Here is a 13,380-nt window from a genome sequence, read left to right on the forward strand (position 1 = left end):
CAGTGTGTGGGGACGCTGTGGGCTGTGGTAACGAGGGCAGGCACCCTGGCATCCCGTGGGCAGAGGCTAGGGCCGCTGCCATCCTAAAACAGCCGGGCCCAACCGTCCCCAGAGCCACGCCCACAACATGGCGCCCCCCCCCCCCCCCCCCCGCGCCCTCCACCTGGGCAGGTGTCTCTCCTTGCGGGGGATGGGTCCCCCCCCCCCCGCATTGTCCCAACCAACTTATTTAGCACAGCAGAGTGTTCGGGCAAGGTTTTACGAGCGAGGCTTTCCTGGATCAGTTCAAGATCCGATCATGAAAGCCAGGCCAGCCCCCCCCACCCACCCCCCACCACCACCGGAGCCAACATACAAATTAGAGGCCTGCTTCACATTCCTCAGGCTCCCATAATTACGTGAGCCCTCCCACCCGCTCCTGCCCAGCCAACCAGGCCACAGCCCAGCTCTCCCAGGTCATTAACCTGAGGCGATCGGCCTGGGCTGTGGCTCGCTATATCCAGCGCTTGCCTGTGTGCACGTGACCGCAGCTCCCAGGCCCAGCAAACCCCTTTGAGAAAGAAGATCTTGGAGCCGGGCACTGGTGGCTCACACTTGTAATCCCAGCGACTCATGAAGCTGAGAAATAAGGATGGTGGGCAGGAAAGTGTACGCGACTCTTATTTCCAAGTAAACACCAGAAAATGAGAAGTGGCGCTGTAACTCAAGTGGTAGAGCAGTAGCCTGGAGTGAAAAAGCTCAGGGACAGTGCCCGGGCTCTGAGTTCAAGTCCTACAACAAGAAAGAAAGAAAGAAAGAAAGAAAGAAAGAAAGAAAGGAAGGAAGGAAGGAAGGAAGGAAGGAAGGAAGGAAGGAAGGAGATCACAGATGAGGCATGGTGGTACCTCCTGTAATCCCAGCACACAGGCGGCTGAGACAGGAAGATCATGAGTTCATAGCTAGCTTGGGTTACATGGAGAGACCCTATCTCAACAAAACAAAATAATAATAAGTCCATCAATAAAGCCACACACAAGCCAACTGAGAGAGGGGTCTTGGCCACAACGCCAAACCTATCTTACAGCTGTTGTTTATTCTCGTAACCAACACTTCCTAAGCTCCAGGCACTGTCCTAGGTGCTGGGGTTACAGCTGCCCTGGGGAGCATGCGCGATCGTCAGTAAAGCATCTGGCACATCTGGCACATCAGACAGAAGACGCCCAGGCTGGGGAGAGCAGAACTGGGCTCGCAGAGCCGTGGGGGAGGGAGGGTGACCTCCAGTGGCAAACGGGACGCGAAGGTGAGAGTCCACCGGAGCATTGGGACAAATGCAAAGGCCCTGGGGCCAAAGTGTGCATGGCGACCGGAAGTAAAGTGAGGCAGAAAGCAGGTGCAGAAGGAACCAGAGCAATCACGGGGCTGGGCGGGCGGAGGTCAGCCCTTTGGCTTCTCCCAGGAGGGAAGTGGGGACCCCGAGCTCCCGCAGGATCCCACGGGGCATTACGGGGTGGGTATTACATGGTGGGTGTGGAGGGTGGACGTGGGAAGGGAGAAGAGGCGAGAGTTCAAGTCCAGGAAGGAGGCGGAAGGAGCAGCAGCCAGCGAGGCCGTGAGAAGCTGCAGATTCGGATGGATGCATGCGGAGGAGCAGGCGCGGCATGGGCAGATAGGGCCGGGAGGAGAAGGAGCGAAGGCCACCAGGCCTTTGGCCTCGGCGGGACACGGCCTCCGCCTTCCCCAAATCACTCTGGTGGGAGAGCTGTTCACAAGGGGAAGGGGACTGCACCCCCAAAGGCAGGCTGCCTCCACGATGGTCACGAAGGAGCCAGGCCCCCATCTCAGGGAGACCCCAACCCCCAAGTGTCCGCCACATGGGAGCTGACTTTGTTCTGCAGGACAGGAAGCCAAAGAGGGAGGGCAAGAAGTTGCCGTGAACAGCGCCCCTGAAGGGGGGGGTGACCATGTGGCTCTCCAGTTCGAGGGGTTCAGGCAGGAATCGGACCACCTCCACCCCAAATTCCAAACAGCCACCGAGACAGACCGACTCCGTTTGAGAATGAAGCCCCAACTCACTCCAAGACCTTCTGGCCACGCTGCTGTTTATCAGTTCACCGCAGGTCAACTACAAACCTGTAGCCCTGGTAATCTTACAACTGTGTGCGTGCATGCGCGTGCACGTGCATGCGCCTCAGGCTTTCCTTACTTTCCCATTTTCCTACACTGAGCAGGAAACGCATGTATGCAGCATTTTTCTTTAAAAAAAAAAAAAAAAGTGACCCACAGCCAAGCATGGTAGCACATGCTTGTAATTCCAGCACTTAGAAAGATCCTGAGTTCAAAGCCAACCTCGGCTACACAAGGAGACCCTATTCTGACTACGATGTAATGGACACACACGTGAAACACTGTGGTGAAATCCCTTGGTACAATTAATATACTCTTAAAAAGTGAATGATAGGAGAGGGAAAAGGATCTGTTGGGGGGTGGGGGTTTGCAGACACAGGAGAGGTAAACAGAAAGGGAGAACGAATGAATGGAGCCAAAGCACTTCATAAACACATATGAAATGCAAGGATGAGGGGCTGGGAAGGTGGCTTAGTGGTAGAGCGCTTGCCTAGCATGCATGAGCATGCCCTGGGTTCGATTCCTCAGCACCACATATGCAGAAAAAGCCAGAAGAGGGCGTTGTGGCTCAAGTGGTAGAGTGCTAGCCTTGAGCTGAAGAGCTGAGGGACAGTGCCCAGGCCCTGAGTTCAAGCCCCAGGACAGGTTAAAAAAAAAAAAAAGAAAGAAAGAAATTATAACGATGAACCAACTGAAATTGTTTAAAAAAGGGAGGTAGGAAGGCAGAGTGACGGAGGACATGGTGGATGTGTGTAGGGAAGTGTCACAATATGCCCGGTACTATTAATATGGTAATGAAAACAATCTGTAAAAAAATAAAAATAAAAAATTGTCTGGGGAAACAATCTTTATGGAAATGAACTCCAGGAAATGGAAATAAGTGGTTTTCTGTTTTCTTTGTTGTTTTGTTTTCTTGTCTTGTCTTTGGAAGGGTAAAGGAGTGGGGGACACATGGGAATGGAGGGACAAAGCGTGAACAAATGGGCTGGTGGTGCTCACTAGACATTGTGTAGACAAAGTACTGTACAATGTGTGTGGGTGGGGGGAGGACTAGGAATGAGAGAAGGGTCGGCATCGTCCAAAAAGAAATGCTCCCCCATTACCTGATGTAGGTACCTGTAACCCCTCTGTACATCACCTTTAGAATGATTTTTAAAAATCACAAAATAATGGGGTGGCGGTGCATGGCTCAAGTGATAAAGTGCCTGCTTAATTTTAAAGCACATGGCCCTGAGTTCAAAGCCAAAAATTTAAAAAGGAAAGAAAAGAAAAAATAACTTGCAAAGGGAGGACCAGGCCCACATTCCCAAGCACCCTTCAAACACCTGCCACAAAACTGGCTCTCACCGGGCACCGGTGGCTCACGCCTGTCATCCTAGTTACTCAGGAGGCTGAGAGCTGAGGATCGCGGTTCAAAGCCAGCCTGGGCAGGAAAGTCCATGTGACTCTTATCTCTAATAAACCACCAGAAAACAGGAAGTGGCGCTGTGGCTCAAGCAGTAGAGTGCTCGCCTTGGGCTGAAGAGCTGAGGGACAGTGCCCAGGCCCAGAGTTCAAGCCCCATGACTGACAAAAAGCAACAAAAACAACAATAATAATAAAAAAAAACTAGCTCTCCTTGCACTATCTGGAGAGAAAGCCCAGTAGCAGATGTATTGCTCTTTTCTTTTGTTTTCTTTTTTGTCAGTCATGGGGCTTGAATTCAGGGCCTGGGCGCTGTCCCTGGGCCTTTTCATTCAAGGCTAATACTCTACCACTTGGAGCCACAGCATCACAGTGGTTCACTGGACATGAGTCTCACAGACTTTCCTGCCCAAGCTAGCCATGAACTGTGATCCTCCGATCTCAGCCTCCTGAGTAGCTAGAATAACAGGCGTGAGCCACCGCCGCCCAGCTGGACTATTTTCACTTAGCTAACAAGATTCCTCTTTTTTCATAGCTTAGAGAAGGGTGCGAATAATTTACCAGAACTTTCCTTTCAGGGTCATTTCCCAGACTTTGTGCATTCCAAGGCAGACAATTGCCCCGGAGTAAGAAAGGTTCACCTGTGGATCGGCAAGTGTCCTTGGCTTCCAAGCAAAGAACCTTGGCACCAGCCAAGGTGCCCAGTTCTGAGCCATCCCTAATCAAAGAAACCCAAAGCCAGGCCAAGAAAGGCAAGGGAGTGGAACAAGTACACAGCCCTCTATTCAGAAACAAACCAACAACAACAAAAAGATAACAGCTATTTATCTCTGCGCTGGCAACAGGCTGAGCTACTTATACGGATTCATCTCCCACAGCTCTATGAAGCTGGGATGGTTTGGGGGTCCCTACCCTCAATGTACAGCCAAGGAAACTGAGGCAGTCCCGCAGTAGAGTTCACCATACGGTCATGTGGCTGGCAGCCCGGTCTCTCTCCCAGCCTGGAGCTTGCCGTCTTGGCCAATACAAGTGAGTTACTCCATCCCGCCCTGGGACTATCTTTGACACCTGGATTTCTCTCATTCCTCAGCTGCCCACGGACTAATTCTGCTTCTGTGGCACCCCTAGAAACTGGGGCATTGGGGCAGGACTCTGAACCCTGGGAGGGCCCAGGAAGTGTGCCAGGCCGAGATGGAGGAGGTGAAGGCCTATAGACCCATCTCCCTAAGTGCAACCCAATACAACAGAGCTCCCGAGCCAGGCTTCTGAGCTAAGGAGATGCGGGCAGAGAGCGCTGGAGCACACAGGGGCCACCAATCAAACACATCTTGGCACAGATCTAATTTAGGATTACTTATCCTTCCTCTTCACCCCCCCCCCCAAAAACAACTTTAACTTAGATTAATAGGAAGTACTGGAGCAGCACTGATCTAGCTCTGTGCGTAGAACTGGGTAGAACTCTTGGGACTCTCACTACACCTGGTACGGGGAGTTCGTGTCCCACAGGTGTTTTGTGTGTTTTTAACCAGTGAGTGGGTGAGTGTAACGCAATTCGCAGCCCTGGAGAAACTTCCAGCCCCACTGGTAGACAGATCCAAGTCCGGTGATTCAACCAAAACGACACGACCAGCCCCTCCACCCCCAAATCATAAGCATAGTAATCAAGGCTCCTGGTGAACAGCCCTGGAGGGCCACTTTTGTACCCCGCAAACCCAGCCAGCCAGCAAGAGAAGGAAGCAAGGTGAGACGCTGTTTCCGGGTGCCAAGCATCGGCTCCTAAGAGACAAGTATGTCGATCCTATTTCATAAACAACAACAACAACAACAATTGTGTCCAGATTGGCCTCTTGTGTTTACAAATAATCAAGGCAGCAAAACACAGAAATAAATCGCATTACTAAACCACCGCTAAAGCCCAAACACCGGGGATTAAGCCAGCTGGGGAAGGGGGGCACCCCCACATTTCAGGAGGAATGGTCCCACTGCCCCCCCGGGCGTCCCCGGAGGGGTCTCCCCCCACCTGGCCCGCCCGCACCCACACCCACGGGTAACCCAGGAACCGGTTCTCTCGGCACCCCAAACCTGGCGGGAAGGGCGGGCGGGGGCATGCCAGGACACCCCCCTTCCACGAGCTTTTCTCCTGCTCTCCCCGAACTTCTGGGGTGGGGGGGGGAGCTACAGGGGGGGCCGGACACGGAGGCAGGAAGTCAGAGAGATGCCATGAAGAGATCCCTGGGGTGTAAGACAACTGTTGTGGGGGGACTGGGCCCCCCTCCCCAGCTCACCATTTTAAGTAATGGGGGGGAGTCTTGGTGAACGCGGGGAGAGGGGGGAACCCCCAACTCACAAAGCAGCCCCCCCCGGCCCTTGGCTGCCTCCCTCCCCAGCACCCCATTTTCCCAGGGAGGCTGGGCGGGTGGGGGGAACCCCGAGGCGGAGAGGCCCCGTCCCCCCACACACACACACCCGGTGCTGAGCCCCCCAACTTTCCTCCGTCGGGCGCCCCCGGGCGGCTGCGGCGCGGGGAGCGGTGCGGGGGGGGCCGGCGGGGCCCCGGGAGGCCGCGGGCCCCACTTCCCCGCGCACCCCGCGCCGCCCCGGGCGGCCTCCCCGCTCCTCCCGCGGCCCCACGCGGCGCGGCGGCCGCCAGCACCTACCCAGAAGGGGTCGGAGCCATCGGCGCTGCACAAGCTGCGGAGCGCCATGCGGACGGGCCCGGCTGGCGGCTGGTGGCGGCGGGAGGGCGGCGGCGGCGGCTGGGGAGCGAGCGCCACGGAGCCGCAACGCCGCCGGGTTGGCCCTCGTCACTGGGATGCGGAGCCACGCCCCGCGGGGGTGGGGCTGAGGGGGGGGGGGGATGCGGAGCCACGCCCCGTGAGAGACCACGCCCTCCGCCTCGCGAAGCCACGCCCTGCCCCCTCGAGGCCACGCCCCCCGCGCCGGGCACTCCGCAGGGCACCCGCGTGAGCAGCCAGCGGCGCCCGCCCGGGCTCCCTGCATCCTCCCCCCGCCCCCCTCCGGGCGTCCGCGGGCCGCCCGCCCGCACCGCTGGAGCGCGTGCAGCCCCTGCCCCCTGCGTGCGCCCAGCGCGTCCTCATGACCCTCCCCGCCCCTTACCACTTCCCCTTTACCCAGGGACAGAAGGGTGTGCAGGAGACCTAGACTCTGGTCACCTGATCCCGACTGGCAGGGCTGGGATCCGAACCCCCGGGCAGCTGGGCCTCGCACGGACTCTGCCAGGAGTGGAGACTCCCACGCGGTGCCTGGGGCTCGAACCCAGGGCCCTGCTAGGCAAAAAGCACTGGTCTCCGGCCCCATGCTTATTTCAGCGTTGGATCCTTCTAAGTCCCCCAGGCTGACCCTCACCCTGTGATCCTCCTGCCTCAGCCTCCGTAGCAGGCTAGGATTACAGGCATGCACACCACACCTCCCTGAGATACTCAGGGTGGGTGTACCCTTTACAGAGAGGGACACAGGCTCAGAGAGCCTCCACTCCCATGAACACCACCCAGGAAATAACTCAGTTACTTTATTATTATTATTATTTTTGTGCCTGGGCTTGAACTCCAGGCCTGTGACCCTCTGGCACTCTACCATGGAGCCATGGCTCTGCTTCTGGCTTTTTGGTGGTTAATTGGGAGTAAGAGTCTCATGGACTTTTCCTGCCTGACCTGGGTTTCAAACCCCGATCCTCACGTCTCAGTCTCCTGAATAGCTAAGATTACAGGCGTGAGCCACCAGTGCCCAGCCAGTTACTGATACTCACCTCAAAGACAAAGAAACGGAGGTCCTGCTAATTAATACTTAGTGAATAGACATCCGTGCTACCTGAGTTTCCCAAGACTGCACGCTTAGCTGTTTATAGGTGTTAACGTGTCGTTCACACAGCCCTCAAGGGAAGTAATACTATTCTCCCCCTTTTGGGGGGGCTGGAGGGGGGGTTGACGCACAGAGCCAGAGTCATTTGTCACGGCTTATGTAGATGGTTAATGTCTAAACCCAATTTTGAATCAGAGCAGTGTGGTTGGCAAGGTGGGTCTGAGGGAGATCAATAATGCCCACCCCAATACCATAGCACCCTAAGAATGCTTGAGATCCAAGCAGCCAGCAGGAGAGAAGCCGGGGCCTGTAAGTCTCAAGCTTTCTCTCTGATTCTAGCAATGCCTTTGACCTTCCTTAGTCCCTGCCCAAGGTGAGGCTTTTCACCTCAAGTGTCTTCAAGGACCGTGGCAGAAGCTAAAGCAGGAGCCGGGGTTTGAATTTGAGGCCCCAAGAGGAAAGAAGGAATGAGGTAGCTTTCAGCATTCTGTAGTTAGTCCAGGTCCCCCTCGGGGCAAGTGAGTGTTAAGAGACTTTCAGGTGTCACTGCCCAATAGGAATGTGTCCCTTAGGCAGGTGTCTTACTAGGAAGCATTCAAATGCTTGGGAAGCAGAATTGGATAGTTTTGTTGTTGTTTTGTGTTGTGTGTATTACCCAGAACTACTTTTGATCCTCCAGCCTCAACCTCCTAAGTGCCCAGATTGACAGACGTGTAAAACCTAGCTTTAAAAAAGCAGATGAGGGGGCTGGGAAGTTGGCTCAGTGGTAGAGCGCTTGCCTTGCATGCATGAGGCCCTGGGTTCAATTCCTCAGCACCACATAAGCAAAAAGAAAAAAACTGGAAGTGGTGCTGTGGCTCAAGTGGTAGAGTGCTAGCCTTGAGCTGAAGAGCTGAGGGACAGCGCCCAGGCCCAGAGTTCAGGCCCCATGACCGGACCCAAAAAAAAAAAAAAAAAGCAGATGAGGGCTGGGAATGTGGTTTAGTACTAGCATGCTTGCCTAGTATGCATGAAGCCCTGGGTTCGATTACTCAGTACCATGTACACAGAAAAAGCCAGAAGTGGTGCTATAACTCAAGTGGTAGACCATTAGCCTTGAGTAAAAAAATGCTCAGGGACAGTGCTTAGGCCCTGAGTTCAAGCCCCAGGACTGGCTAAATAAATAAATAATAAGTCCGTGAGACTCTTATTTCCAATTAACCACTAGAAAACTGAAAGTGGTGCTGTGGCTCAAGTGGTAGAGCACTTGCCTGGAGTTGAAGAGCTGAGGAATAGCGTCCAGGCCCAGAGTTCGAACCCATGACTGACCAAAAAGTAAAAAAGAAAGCAGATGAGTATGTTTACAACTGTGGTCAAAAGCCAGAAAGAAAGACAAAAAGTCTGCTAAGGGTAGGAATCAAGAAGGCTTCTTGGAAGAAAAGGGCTTTTGAGCTCAGATCAAGCAATGGGTCTAGGGGAAAAAGAAAAAAAAAAAAAAAAACAGCTGTGGAAAATCTCCGAAGCAGACAAGTTCTTGAACAGAACTCTGGAGGCCAGGAAGAAATTAGGAATCAGAGTCTGCCAGGGTTTGGAGACCAAGAGACAGGCAGTGGAAAGCCACAGAACCATCTTCAGAAGGAGAGACAGAGTCAGATTTAATTTGCGTTATTACCCTCTTTACTCATTCACTCTTTTAGCCAATTCTTTTTTCCCCTCCCAATAGAGTAAACACAGGAAAGGGCATTCATCATTATTACTCATGAAGGAAATGCAAACATAACTCTCTTGGAATAAAAGCGGTCATCTTTGCAAAGCAGACCATCTGCCTGCAACTACAGAGTGACACAGCAATTCCTGCGAGACCCAGGGCTGCTCGGAGCCAGCAAAGACATTGCCAGACGCTCAGGGCGAATTCTTCAAGATTACACACACAGCCTGCCAGATACCTGTGGCTCATGCCTGTAATCCTAGCTACTTAGGAGGCTGAGCGCTAAGGAAGGACCTCAGTTCAGGAAAGTCCCCGAGACTCTTCTCTCCAATTAACCACAAAAGAGAAGAGAAGAGAAAAGAGATCAGAAGAGCAGAGAAGAGTAAAGAAAAGGCTGGAAGTGGGGATCTGACTCAAATGTTACGCAGCTAACCTTCAGGGAGAAAAAAAATAGCTTAGCAACAGTGCCCAAGCCCTGAGTGCAAACCCCAAGATCAGAATTTTTTTAAAAAGAAAAGGTATACCTTAATTTAAAATTCTTAAATAATAAGCTGGGCACTGTGGTACATACCTGTAATCCCAGCACCTGGGAGGCTGAGATAAGATGATCAAGTGTTTAAACCTAGCCTGCTGGCAGGGCAGTGAGCCAAACAAACGCTGACCTCTGCTCTCTGATGGCGGAGGTGAAGCAGGAGGTGGTGAGCAGAGATGCTCTTCAGCTTGCGCAAGGCTTGTGGTTCTATCTGCAGCACCACAAAGAAGAGGGGAAAAAATAAGAGGCAGATGACTGAATGAGCAACGCAGGGTTGCATTTCCTAGGGTGGAAGGTGGAGGTGAAAAGATGTGGTTGCAGGTGCTCCACTTGGGTTTGGATAGAGTAATGGTCTTTTTTTTTGGGGGGGGGGTCCGGTTGTGGGGCCTGAACTCTGGGCCTGGGCACTGTCCCTCAGCTCTTCAGCTCAAGGCTAGCACTCTACCACTTGAGCCACAGGGCCACTTCCGGCTTTTTTCTTTTTGCTTATGTGGTGCTGAGGAATCGAACCCAGGGCCTCTGGCATGCAAGGCATGCACTCTACCACTGAGCCACCTTCCCAGCCCCTAGAGTAATGGTCTTAAGCACCCTCTTGGGCAGCCCTTTTAGCCACGGAGCCCAGTCCATTCCCTACAAGCCTCTTCCCTGCCACTTTTGCTCTCCATCAGAGGCTCGTGAACAATAACCAATTCTGTGAACCTGAGAAGCTCTCGGCCCTGCAGCCCAGCTCCCTGAATCAACCCCGGTAATTTGTGATGTAAGCTTCCAAGCTTCAGCAGCCTGGAGCAAATAGGAACTGAAATCAATAATCAAAGTAAGGAAAACGCAGGTGAGGTAGCACACTCTTAGAATCCCAGCTTACTTTGGACTACATGGAGACGCTGGAGTGGGGGAGGAAGAAGAATGACCAAGAAGTTGTTTTGTTTGCCTGGAATCTTAGCATCTTGAACAGTACTTTTCTCTTATATTCAATTATCCCTTTATTAATTTGTTCCCTGTCGCTTCTTACAACCAGACTGCAAGCCTTAAGCTGCTGCCATCTTGGATCTAGACACCCCCCCCAAAAAAAAAAACCTGCCTTCTCCTAGGTCTCCCCATTTCTTCTTCCTTCCTGCTGGAACTAGAGCCCTCCCAGGAGCCACACATCCTACTGAAAACATGGGCATCTCACCCTCCGTGAAGCTCCAGAGACCTCCCATGAGCCTTCATATAAAACCCTATCGGAACCCATGTGGTAGTACACACCTGTAGTCCTGGCACTCAGGAGGTTGAAGCTGAAGGATCAAGAGTTGGAAACCAGCCTGTCGGTACACAGTGACTTTCCAGGCCAGCGTTGGTGACTTCACAAGCCCCTCTCACACAACAAAACAATAAAAAGAAAAGGTGGGGTTTTTGTTGTTGTTGTTTCTTTTTACCAGTCCTGGGGCTTGAACTCGGGGCCTGGGCGCTGTCCCTGAGCTTCTTTGGCTCCAAGCTAGTAGTCTACCACTTGAGCCACAGCACCACTCTGGCCTTTTTCTGTGTATGTGGTACTGAGGAATCGAACCCAGGGATTTTGTATTTTACCGGAAGTGATTCGGCAATTTCCCTCATGGGGATGCAGGCAGAAGGAAAATGGAGGACTAGGGTGGACATTTGCATACTCTTGCTTATCTCAGCATTCTGCACAGTAGCCAAGGCTGGGGAAAGTCGGTGAGCCAGCCACAGATACGGGAGTAGATAAACCAAATGTGTGATTTATGGGCTAGTGAAATATTCTCCGGCCTGGGAGGCAGGAAGTTCTGACACCTGCTCCCGCACCCAGTCCCAAAAGGGCGGCTGTTGTACCAGCCCACTGAAGGGACACATAGTCCTACAGACCGGAAGTAACATAATCATTTCCGGGGGAGGGGGTGTGATGAGCCATCGTTGGATGGCTATAGAGTGAAAGCTGGAGATAGTGGTGGTGTGCGTGTTGCAATGTGGATGCAATTAACCGCTACAGGCCGGCATGCTTCATGATGCTTACAACAAGCCACTTGTATACGAACTATCACAAATTAAAATAATAATAGACCTAAACCTCAGAGCTTGGTGGCAAGGAACTGACCTAGCAGGCAAGAGACCCTGAGTTTATTTCTTTGCACTGCAACAACCGAAGTAACAATTCACAACACCAAAAGAAACTGGGAGCCCGTGGCCCACACCTGTGATTACAGCTAAAACTACTCATACTCTGGAGGTGGAGATCTGAGGATCACGGTTCGAAGACCATCTTGACAGGAAAGTCTGTGAGACTCTTATTGTCAATAAACTACTCAGGAAAAAAAAAAGCCGGAAGTGGAGCTATGGCTGAAGCGGCAGAGCACTAGCTAGCCTTGAGAAGAAAAGTAAAAAGCTCAGGGACAGCACCCAGGCCCTGAGTTCAGGCCCTAGAACTGGCATGATAATAATAATGAATAATAATACCAAAACATAGTGACTTTAAAAAGGAAAAGAAGCCATGTTGGGCCTACTAGCGGTGAACACCTGTAATCCCAGCATCTTGGAGGCAGGAGTATCTCAGATTCAAGTTCAGGGCCAGGCAGGGACACATAGTGAGACTCTGTCTCAAAAAGAAATACTTTCTGTAAATGGAAAAGAAGTAGAGAGAAGGAAGGGGAAAGAAGAGGGAAAGAGAAAGGTCAAGTCCGAAGAAAGCCTCTACCCATAGCTCCCGGTTATCCTTCCTCAGCCATCCTGAGCCCCCACACCAATGGTTCTCTGCACAGCAAAACAAGGAAGGTCACCCTGACCTTTGCACGTGACAGGTGTATTGTCCTGTCCCCAAAGGAAAGAAATGTCCCAAAGGGCATCAAGAATGTGAGCAAGCAGGGGCACCAGTGGCTTATACCTGTCATCCTAGCTGCTCAGGTGGCTGAGATCTAAGGATCACAGTTCAAAGCCAGCCCAGGCAGAAAGGCCCCCCGTGAGACTCTTATCTCCAGTGAACCACTCAAAAACCAGAAGTAGCGCTGTGGCTCAAGTGGCAGAGCACTAGCATTGAGCACAAAAGGCTCAGGGACAGTGTGCAGGCTTTGAGTTCAAGTCCCACTAAAAGTCTCCCAGACTTTTCTTCTCAGGCTGACTTTGAACCACAATCCTCAGATCTCAGCCTTCCGAATAGCTAGGATGGCAGGCATGAGCCACCAGTACCCGGCTACAACTTGGATCTTCAGAGAGAAAGTTTGCTGACACTGAGTCTAAGAGCTCGGGGCTTAGAACATACCAACTCCCCCAGTATGGAGCTGAGATTCAGTAGGAGGAATAAAGAGATGAATTATCTGCAAGCTAAATATGTACAGATTTGAGTATGTGTGACTTGGGACCGTAAAATGTATTGAATACTTATGAATGGGGACCATTAGATGCAAAGACTACACGGAAGAGCGCGTGCCCATGGCTCACACCTGTCATCCTAGCTGCTCAGGAGGCTGAGCTCTGAGGATCCTGGTTCAAAGCCAGCCCAGGAAGAAAAATCCATGAGACTCTTATATCCAATGAACCATCGGAAAGCTGGAAGTGGAGCTGTGGCTCAAGTGACAGAGCATCAGCCTTGAGGAAAAAGCTTAGGGAAGGTACCCTGAGTTGTTCAAGCCCCAGAACCAGCACAACCTTCTTATCCCACTGCATTGTACGTCATCTCAGGTCGCTCCTCTGGAAGACGATGATGAGTGCTCAGGAGCGAGCAACAGCAGTGCCACACCAAGCAAACCCCCTTCATTTCTTTTGGTAGTTACTGAGCTTTGAACTCAGAACCCAATCTTACCACTGGAGCCACACCCACTCCGGTCTGTTTGCTTTAGTTATATCTCAG

At 52.4% G+C, this 13,380-nt stretch overlaps 1 protein-coding gene across 1 annotated transcript in view; it reads right to left on the reverse strand.

Moving 5' to 3' along the window:
• The window catches only part of LOC138814506 (multidrug resistance-associated protein 1-like), a 63,717-nt gene extending 57,459 nt beyond the window's left edge, over positions 1 to 6,258 (reverse strand). Inside the window, exon 1 of the mRNA XM_070003407.1 lies at positions 6,165 to 6,258. Within this exon, the coding sequence (XP_069859508.1) occupies positions 6,165 to 6,212 (48 nt within the window). The 5' untranslated portion in view covers positions 6,213 to 6,258. The remainder of the gene's footprint in view (positions 1 to 6,164) is intronic.
• Positions 6,259 to 13,380: the final 7,122 nt, after the last annotated feature.

The sequence above is a fragment of the Dipodomys merriami genome, unplaced genomic scaffold (assembly GCF_024711535.1).
Source record: "Dipodomys merriami isolate MVZ:Mamm:240054 unplaced genomic scaffold, mDipMer1.0.p SCAF_60, whole genome shotgun sequence".
Lineage (NCBI taxonomy): Eukaryota > Metazoa > Chordata > Mammalia > Rodentia > Heteromyidae > Dipodomys > Dipodomys merriami.